Source organism: Montipora capricornis, chromosome 13 (assembly GCF_036669925.1).
Source record: "Montipora capricornis isolate CH-2021 chromosome 13, ASM3666992v2, whole genome shotgun sequence".
In the NCBI taxonomy this organism is placed as follows: Eukaryota; Metazoa; Cnidaria; class Anthozoa; order Scleractinia; family Acroporidae; genus Montipora; species Montipora capricornis.
In genome coordinates this window covers 34,503,413-34,513,412 of record NC_090895.1, presented here as the reverse complement: position 1 = coordinate 34,513,412, position 10,000 = coordinate 34,503,413, and the positions used below count along the sequence as shown (strand labels likewise).

The window sequence follows — 10,000 nt, the reverse complement described above, 5'->3', positions numbered from 1 at the left end:
GTGTCACTGGTCAAGTGCCTTTTTCCATGTGGCAGTGAAACTTATTGTTTTAGTTGTGTCTCATAACACATTCATGTCTACAGTAATTTGCAGTCTGTTTGGTGTGCATGCAATCCAAGAAGTGTGTTTGTTTGTAATGGACTTTTGTCCCCTTAATTCATTTTTATTTTGACAAAGTTGTTGACTTGGAATGAAATGGTATTGGGTTTGCTTGTTTTTTTTTTATGTGTTTCTTGCTTTTCCATGTTGAGGTGTCCTTATCTCCTTTGTTCACTTGGTAAGTGAATAACAAGCACGTTTAGGTTCTTCTTCTTCTTCTTCTTCTTCTTCTGAATATTTTGTAAAATGATCAATCATGTGGAGAATCCATTTGTGTTTGCGATGACATGAACATGTACATGGTCAGTTTCTAAGGTCCATTAGGTCCATTTGCAAATGTGTTAGGAATTCTCTTGCTTGAATAGGGGCTAGCACAGGCTGGTTTTGCCTGCTAGTGATCGACTTTTGTTCTTTGTGTATCGAGCGGAGCACACAAAGAGTTGTATTACTTCTTGGGATACTACTGATTCGTAGTTTCGCTTCATATACTTGTCCATCTTGTCTCTTCCTTTGTGCGCAATATTCTTTGGCAAAGAACTTGGTGTAGTTGACATTTTTGAAAAATTTCTTCTCCGTTCTTGGATAATATTTTGCCACCCTCCAGTTTCCATCCTTTTCTTATGATAATTGCTACGTCTCGACTTGTCAGATTTGTTCTGTCCTTGCTGTCTTCATTACGTGTTTCTAACCACGTCACGGCATCGTTGTAAAAGTTGTCGTCAATAAAGAGGTTATTTTGCTTAGTTTGGGCTTTTTGGAAGCTTTAACTTCAACCAATGTTTGGTAGAATATCTCTGAATCAACACAACTTGTGTTAGCCATTTTACGAACCGTACAGGGCCACGCATTGCGCACGAGTAAACTTTTGCATAATTTACCATGACCGAGAAGAGTCTGGGCCCTCTTGCACCAGGAGAAAAGTATTTGCTATTAAAATTAATGATTGCTGATTGTCCAAGTCCTGTGTGGTTTAGCGGTTAGTTGCGGCTAAGGACTCAATGCTAAGGGATGCCAGAGGAGCCCGGTTCAAGACTCGGTAAGTGCAGTTTAAAGTGATTTCTTTCTCTCATGTAAACATTGGAATTGAATGGGTCAAGGGTATGTAAAGTAGTGGTAGGTATGACGAATGGATCAGGAGATGGAAGCTTAAGAGGATAGGAACAGAAGGGAGAGAATAGAGAGGAAAGTGGGAGGAAGGAAAGGAGATTTTTTTGCTGTTTTGTTGTTTTCAACGCCCCTAAAAAAGCCGTGCCCCTTTTTTCAACCACACCCTATAAAGAAAATCCCTTTTCAAACAGTTGATAAATAACCTAGGTTAATTAAATTCACCTAGTTTGATTTAAAAGGACCTGAATTTAATTTCAACCTGTAACAATTACATGACTTATGCACTAAATGGCAAAACCGTGTAGCTATTTTTATAACCTCTGTAAAAAATGAGCTCCACTTACTTGAGCAGACTTTCAAGTTTCACACGAGAACAGTTTGACCATTTGGCAGCATTCTTGCCAGACGGAGTAACTGATGACATGATAAATGGCCCTCCGTGGCAACCCTGCCCATCATGTCCAAGATTGAAGCTGTAAAGAAATAGCACTGACACTGACAACTGGGTTTAACGCGTGCGCGAGCTAAGAAAAGAAAACGCGTAACCAAAGCGCCTTGACACCTTGAAAAGAGAACTATTTCTTGCCTGTTCGAGATCAACAATTACACTTGCAAGAGAGTTATTAAATTCCAGCAGGGCAGCTTTTATCGCTACTCACTTGTGACCCGTTTCGTGCGCGACTGTCAGTGCTGTTTGCAAGCCCATATCTCCGTTCATATTACCATTACCAGGTTTGCACATTGAACCTAATTGAGCCAGGCCTGAAAAATAAAAGAATTCCCAGAGCTTAAATGGGATATTTACATGTGAGTTGGCGGCGACAAAAGAGGGTATATATGGGGAGGCACAGGTATGAATGATGGCGGCTGATTGGTCTGTCAAATATATGTGAGGTTGTCGTCTGAACGTGGCTTCTTCTCGGACGCTTCCTGGATCAACAACCGAATTTCGTTTCGTTTAAAAAAAGTAGAATTTTAATTCCAGTGAATTGTACTAGTTATATCCCATTGGCTGGCGCAGTAGGATCAATCTTTTCAAATCAGTGTTGACAATAATCCCAGGAGAACTATGAACAAGACCGTTTGATTTTCATGATATTCAAGCCTGATCAGCGCTGACCCTGCTACAAAAAACTCAACTCTGGTTGATGTGCTATCCGTTAAAGTCAATGGACAAAGGATATACAGTTATTCTTCAACTACAAGGGCTAATTCGACCAAGGGGAAAATGCAGCAAATTTGAATCCTGCTGTACAACGTATTATGTGGATTTATATCCACTGAGGGGAAAGAAGGTCAAAATGGTATGATAACAGATATATCTTACCTCCGGACATTTTGCTGCAAAAAAAAAACAAAAACAAAAAAACAAAACCAAGGAAAGGCATAAGTAAGTAAAAACGATGATAACTTTAGGCCCATAAGATACACTAGCGAGTCTTACTTTGGTCTACGCTCAAAGGTATTATTCGTTACAGGCCCTAATGCTCGACCTGCAACAGGAGGATGGATAGCTGAGCCACAATTGTCAATCTCATTACCTTGATACGCTTTTGGATTTACGATGAGAATATCTTTGAGCGGGTTGCAATTGAGTCACCCGAGTAATCTCTGCTTGTCAATAAATATGCTGACGGTTATTGCCGGAGTCGGTGGACTGCGCTTAAAAGGGTAAAGTTTTAATGCAGAAACGCCACTTTCTCTCTCTGGCTACTGAAACAAGCATTTTCCCATTAATACGTAAGTGCTTGTTTTATGAATAGTCAACCACCCTCCCACGGTACGGTTTCCTCTCCACTAAATATTAGATAGGCAGGAAGAGAACTGGAAACGAGATTACTGAATACGTACTCCGTGATGTAGCTGAATACATCAAAATGTTCAGGGTCTGCATCACTCTTGCTCATGTATTTGTTCGACCAACCCGAAATTCTGTTCAGTTTGACAGACATATGGTCTGTTTCTTTGAAGCCAAGCTGTAAAAAAATTAATGAAAAAAAAAAAAAAAAAAAAAAAAACTAGTAACAATAACATCCCCGCTTTGTAGGTAGTGTGACCCAGAGCTAGAGCGTTACGTTCATATAATAATGATACCAAATCCTGTGGTATTTACCTATCCAGAAAAGTAAAATGAAGCATAATAGACAGAGGACAGATATGATGATGAAAACGAATTTACCAAAGGATTGATTCTGTATGCCCATTTTATTTGAGGGCTGTGAAGAAAGAAGAGGAAAGGTTGGAAAACGATAATTCCTTGAAGTTTTGAGATTGTATGCAAGGGTCATAGAATGGATCGCAGTTTAATCATTTATTGAAAATCTTTATACGTTTTTGATTGGCTCATATTGCACGCATAATTTTAGCAAAACAACGTTAAACGTCCAATATTTTGTTCTCCGCTGGTGATATAATATTTTGCTCGAGGTTCATCAGCATAAGAACACTCGCCTAAGCATTTTTCCCTATTGTCAATCATTTTTATGCGGACAATACCTAAGAGCATTTGAAAACAATGATTTATGTATGCCACTTTGAGTGGGTGCATGTCGCTAACGAGTTTGCTAGCTGTTTCTTCAAAGTAAAATTAGTGTTGCGATAAAAGAGTACCTTGTGGGATGTAATACATCCAGGGTATGTTTTTTGATCTGGTAATATACGCTTTAAGGACGGTGCCTACTAATTCAAAGGTATTTTTGCCCCGGTTTATGATTATGCAAGAAATGTAGATCTTGACAAGTGTCATTGAAATCCAAAAAGAAAATTGGGGGTAACCACGCATTTTTCCAAGATAATTCATGAATAATATTTGTAAAAAGCTTTAAAATACAAAGCAATGTATGGCGTTCTTTCTCAAATTGAAGCTTAATTACCTCTCACAAATGCATGGTTACCCCCAATTTTCTTTTTGGATACCAAGAGCACTTACTAAGATCTACTTTATCCGGATAGTTTTAAACCGCGCAAAAATATCCCTGTATTAGTGAGCATCACGGATACTCGAGTATCTCGAGATGCACAGAAGGTATGCGCAATACCACTTGTAGGTAAAAACACAGTCACGGATACAAAAGAACATACAATAGTAATTTATAAAAATGTTTTCTGTATCATATACCTCCGTCGTATTCTTGATGTGGAAGATCCTGTTAACGACGTAATAAACTGGATATTTTCCAATGGAAGGATCTTGAAACATAGCAGCGACCTAGGGACAAGTGATAGTTTGGATATCATACCTTAAAAATTTCTGTTGCTTTGGTTATCTTTTTAATAACTGAGTGGAAAAGAATTTTGAAAACGATGACGTAAAAGGCGTGGGAGAATTTCCTAATCAGTTTCATCGTTTCCCGTTTCAGTACGGAGGTTAGAACTGTACGAAAACGCTAATATGAATAAAAAATTTTTCGCGCCGTTTTCGCCACGACAAAAACGGAGACGTTTGAGAAGCATACGTCTTGCTGTGGGGTCTTATCGTGTGCGAGCAAGTCGCGACGAGTTGGGCTTCCCATTCAATGCCTCAGGAAGTGGCGCGGGTGATCTCAGAAAATTTCATCAGTTGAACATTTTCCAGTATAAATGTTCACTGCAGTTCATAATATAACCGAAGCAGTTACAAAGACGCCTTTAACCATTTCATTCTCATGATCTAATAATTCATTCTCCTAAATACTTCCATAGATGTTTGTGTTGGCTGGTCATGAGAATTTGGTGTTATATCAGGATCATACCCTTAAGCTGATAATGATAATCTTCATTCTCAATACTTGCCTTCCCGACCGTGTATTGAGAGGTAAAGTTTACATAGTGATCAATCCAGCATGGAGTTAGACTCAGAGGGGTTAGAAAAAACAAGGAATGAGCTCGAAACTGCGCGCAGGCTGCACCTCGCCATGATTCCACTGAGTTCTCAAGCCATGTTGAGATAGTCATTGGCGAGTTCACCAGTAAGAGGTCATAGTAGAAGCCATAGAAAGCCACGCTAGCGCTGATGTTTATTCTCTTCAAAGTCACTTCATACCCGCAGTTCAAAAGCATGCCCTGTCATAAATTTTTCTTGATATACGTACCATGTTAGCTATAACAAGCAGGATCGTGGCGAACTTATCAGACTGATATTTTTCCACATACTGCTGAGACACAATTAATGCGGCCTCTAGATATCGAAAATGAGTGCTTTCGTTGGCTGCGCGAGGTGTCCTGCGACGTATCGATGTTTCAAAGCGTCCTTTTTCTGAAACAAATACCAAAATAGCTCCTGAAGCTAGTTAAGTTTTACTTGAAAACTCAAATATTTATCGTTTCAGAATACCAAATTCAGTACAGAAACAACAGCAACAACATTATCACAAACAACAACCATTTGCCACTAATACAAAGAAAAGAAAGAAATTAAAAAGGAATTACATTTAACAAGAGGATACGGGGAGCCTAAACTTTGTTCAAAGAATTTTTAGCCGATTTCCTTTAAAGTTCACAGTATTTCCGTGTTTTTTTTAGGTTATAGTATCTTGGTCAATATCCAGCTTCAATTCCGTAGCCCGAAGACCAAAGTCCTATGTCCACATTCTCTGCTTCAACGATCAGTCGTAGAATAGTTGCTTACAGTTAAAACTGTTGTTAACGGCATTGATTCCAATCAAAACCAGTAAACGGATGATTTACAAGTTTCTACGATGGTATTTAAAAATACTTAATAATTTTTCTAAACAATACCGAGAGAATATTAGCCCGGTGAGATGAGTTACCGAGCCCTTCGATAACCGGATATGGCATTGCGTGAAACGAAAACACAAAAACTCGTTTGCGGTTGCGCACATAATTCTTCCCGGTAATCTGTCACATCGTGTTCCGTCGTCTAGTGGTCATCGCGATTGCCTCTGAATGAGGAGATACCGAGTTTGAATCGTACTACGCATGCACAGCCAAATCGCGACACCCCCCCCCCCCCCCCCACCCCCCGCTCCCCCCCAAAAAAAAAATAAGAAGAAAAGAAAAAAAAAGGAAGAGTCAGAGCCGAATCTAAAACTCTGTTCTTGGAACAAAGTGTTAAAGAGAAAGGTAATGGCTTGCCATGATACACACAAAGTCAGGAAAGATGGAACCAATCCTAAGTCTTATATCAAGTCGCTGCCGCAATGATCGATGATGCAAGTGTACTAGTGTTCTCATTGGTTTAGAATGAATGATTATAAATTCTTGTTATGTTTTTATCGATTGTGACTCGAGGATAGGCGAAAAAAAAAAAAACAAGCAAAAAAACCCGAGCGTTCTCAACCGGAAAGGCCGAACTCGATGACCTTCCGATCATCATGTTCGGATGCTCTTCGTCTGAGCTTCAGCAAACTCGTTCCCTTCTTCCTCTTTGTGTTTGGCTTCTCTAACGGCCCACAAAATCGTTGATGAAACAATGAAGTCAGTTTCAACGTTCGAAGAATGATGACTGCGTTTTTTTTCTCAATACCTTCAATCTAATATCTTTTGGTCATAACTCTCAACACACGAACCTGGTTCCTTCGTTTGACAGTCAGATTCGCTTCGTTTCCCTGTTGACAGTTTGTAAATCAGATGTGGCACTGTAATAGCGTTTTTCCTCACACGCTTTGCCAGATGCCTGGGAAGAGGCTGAACAAAAAGTATATCCCCTGAGGTCTTTATCATGCCGGTCTAAAACAGAACGAAAAGCATTGCTTGAGAATACTGACAAAGGTGGCACAGTTGCATGACAACTCATGCCCCAGTAGCTTATTTATCTTGCCTGGATCCAGTGAGTAAGTCACTCTTCAGCATTTCCAATCACAGGTAATTGAATTTCCTCATCACCTCAAAAGTATGAATTAGACAGCGTCTGTATAGCATTTGCTTATGCAAAATTACAGTGGCAAATGATTCACCTGGCTTCGATCTTAAAAAAGGCGGAATATAGCTTATCCACCAGGTAAATCTGACGAAGCGTTGATGTTAATAGGAATTGTATAACTTTGCCAGGGGATTCAACAAACAATCACAATTTGAAAAGATAACATATTCTTGCGAGGCTAGGTGAAGTGAAGTGTTGTCCTTATATACACAGATACGCCCTATGTTGTTAGAACGACTGTTGTGTCATATCTACAACACTCAAAAGTCTCTCCTACTACGGCAATGAAGTTTCACGACACTTACCAGACCCTTATTACTTTTCAGTGCCACTAAGGAGTCTGGGTCAGAGAACACTTTCCCCAAATAGAATTTATTTTCTGGCACAGGACGAGTTGTTACCAATCCCCCTCCGTGGTGTGTTTCAATGACTAAATTTGGTGCCATGAGCCTCTTGTTTCGCTTCATTCTCAGGCGCAGTCTTTCTCCAAAGGCATGTAAACTGTAATGCAAAACCTCTGGATGGGTATGACTCCGCCTACGACGAAAATGTGACACTGCTCTTCCATTTGACTCTGTTTCAAGTGGAACGGCTACATCATATTCGGGAACTAGGAAGAGTAAAGAAAAAAGAATGAAGAGGGTAGTTTCTAAAGAAACTGTGGTGCTGCGTCGGTGGGGAAGTAGTATACAAAAATTTGGTTTTATCAACAGAGTTGATAATGTAAATTGGCCACCGTACAGAGATTCTGAAAGCTGACGTTTCGAGCGTTAGCCCTTCGTCGGAGCGAATCAGATTGGAACCCCAAGGAGCCCCTCTGACGAAGGGCTAACGCTCGAAACGTCAGCTTTCAGAATCTCTGTACGGTGGCCAATTTACATTATCAACTCCGTTGAGAAAACCAAATTTTTGTAAAGAAAAAAGAAACGACTTTTTACCGAAACAAAAGAATTATTTTCAGTAGTAAATAGCCTCACGTAGCAGTTCTGCGCCCGGAGGATCATGCGAATGAAGCGGATCTTACCGCATAGTCCCTAACCAACTAACTTTTATCATTACCCCATTCTTTAATTCAAATGGGTGAAAACATTATCATTCCAATTTTCGTCTCTTTTCCCAGGAGATGTCGTTGTTGTAGCGTAGTCGAAAAATGGATGGGGCTCTTAACAAATAGTATATGAAGATACAAGGAGCCCCTCTTGAACAAGAAGGTCATAATTGATTGCACGCCAACAAAGAGCCCCGGACCGTGATTGGATAAAGAAAACCGAGTGCAAGTGGAGGTGCGCGGACATGTTTGCAGCCAACAAGGAACATTGAAGTGACTGCTTGATTGCTTGCTTGCCCGGTGAATCGGCTGGGTTGACGACAAGATAAATGTATGAATAACTAACTGATTGTGAAGTATAGAAACAAATGAGATAATTGACTGATTTTCTATAAGAATTATGTCACTAAAATTTAGACAATGATAATTTTACTTACTTTCAAAATGATCTTTAACACCAAAGTAATGTTGTATTTCCTTCTTTGTCATATGATAGTGAAGATTCTACGGCAGAACATAAACGGGGTTACCAAAAAGAACGCAGACAGTAACGTGAAATTTGTCAGCCCTTCCTGAGAGAGTGAAAAACCAATTCACGAGAATTTACGTGAACTCGCTCCCCTTAAGTAAGCAGATATTGCGTGTTGTCTTATGTATGCATCTCCATACATGTGATACCCTTACTATGAAGCGATCAGGCCGATTCCTTGCTAGCGGAGGTCATTTTTCTTTTTGTGTTCGCTGCGTTGACGAGTACGGGAAAAGAGACCACTGGCATGGGCCGAAACTCACTGCGCAGAGCATGCGCAGCAGTTACTTCGCGACCGAATCCTCACGTGATACTTCATGTCGTGTGGGCTAACTTAAGGACGGTGCCTACTAATTAAAGATATTTTTGCCCCGGTGTGTGATTATGCAGGAAATGTAGTTCTTAAATAGTGTTATTGAAATCCAAAAAGAAAATTGGGGGTAACCACGCATTTTTCAAAGATAATTCATGAATAACATTTGTAAAAAGCTGTAGAATACAAAGCAATGTATGGCGTTCTTTCTCAAATTGAAACTTAATTATCTCTCAAAAATGCATGGTTACCCCAATTTTCTTTTGGATATAAAGAGTACTTACTAAGATCTACTTTCTCCGGATAGTTTTAAACCACGCAAAAATATCCCTGCATTAGTGAGCATCACCGATAGGAAATCCGAGTATCTGGAGATGCGCAGAACGTATGCGCAATAACAATAGTAGGCACCGTCCTTAACAACAGCAGAATTATTGTAAAGGAACGTGCAGGACACAGCGGGGTCAAGTCACAATTAGCAAACATATCAAGGGGCATGCGGTTTAAAGAGTGCCGTCCAAGATTGTGGACGGCGGCGGTTGGATCAAAGTGCGTTTCGACCCGAGAAAGAGCTCTGTTTTGCCATGCTCGTCAGCCCAGCGGACACAAAAGAAAAGATACAACTGCTATCAGGGTATCAGGCAGATTGCAGAAGAAATTAATTAGAACTTTCAGTAATCTTAGAAACAGCCGAAAAAATGAACCGTGCTGCTTTGTGTAGACGTCATAGGGGGACACGTAACCTTAAGCCTAGCCAATGAATCGAGGGTAATAACAAGACACGGTATGAAGTTTCTAGGTCGATTTTTAAAAATCTCTTTTGCACTAAGAGAAAAAGGGACAACGGAAACAGGAAAGAAATCATAACAAAAACGAGTGAAAACATTGCAATGAGATGATTTACGTTATTTACCTTTTTGGCATTTCCTTTAACTGCGGAAAAAAAGCTTCAGTCAGTGCAAAGTTTAAAGTGAATCAAAATCCTCTTTAGTAACTGAATTTGTTTACACACATTTGAGTTAGACGTTTGCAGTCCAAGAAAAG

The 10,000-nt window shown here is 39.9% G+C and overlaps 1 protein-coding gene across 5 annotated transcripts in view; it reads right to left on the bottom strand.

Annotated features, from left to right (window-relative positions):
- Positions 1 to 10,000, bottom strand: part of LOC138028512 (A disintegrin and metalloproteinase with thrombospondin motifs 16-like) — a 36,593-nt gene that overhangs the window by 15,790 nt on the left and 10,803 nt on the right. For all 5 annotated transcript variants that reach the window (XM_068876085.1, XM_068876088.1, XM_068876084.1 and 2 more), the window contains 10 exons: positions 9,870 to 9,889; positions 8,552 to 8,618; positions 7,372 to 7,676; positions 6,714 to 6,873; positions 5,277 to 5,440; positions 4,325 to 4,414; positions 3,058 to 3,182; positions 2,534 to 2,547; positions 1,866 to 1,968; positions 1,551 to 1,679 (listed from right to left, as the gene is read on the bottom strand). In XM_068876085.1, the coding sequence (XP_068732186.1) occupies positions 1,551 to 1,679; positions 1,866 to 1,968; positions 2,534 to 2,547; positions 3,058 to 3,182; positions 4,325 to 4,414; positions 5,277 to 5,440; positions 6,714 to 6,873; positions 7,372 to 7,676; positions 8,552 to 8,618; positions 9,870 to 9,889 (1,177 nt within the window). The remainder of the gene's footprint in view (positions 1 to 1,550; positions 1,680 to 1,865; positions 1,969 to 2,533; positions 2,548 to 3,057; positions 3,183 to 4,324; positions 4,415 to 5,276; positions 5,441 to 6,713; positions 6,874 to 7,371; positions 7,677 to 8,551; positions 8,619 to 9,869; positions 9,890 to 10,000) is intronic.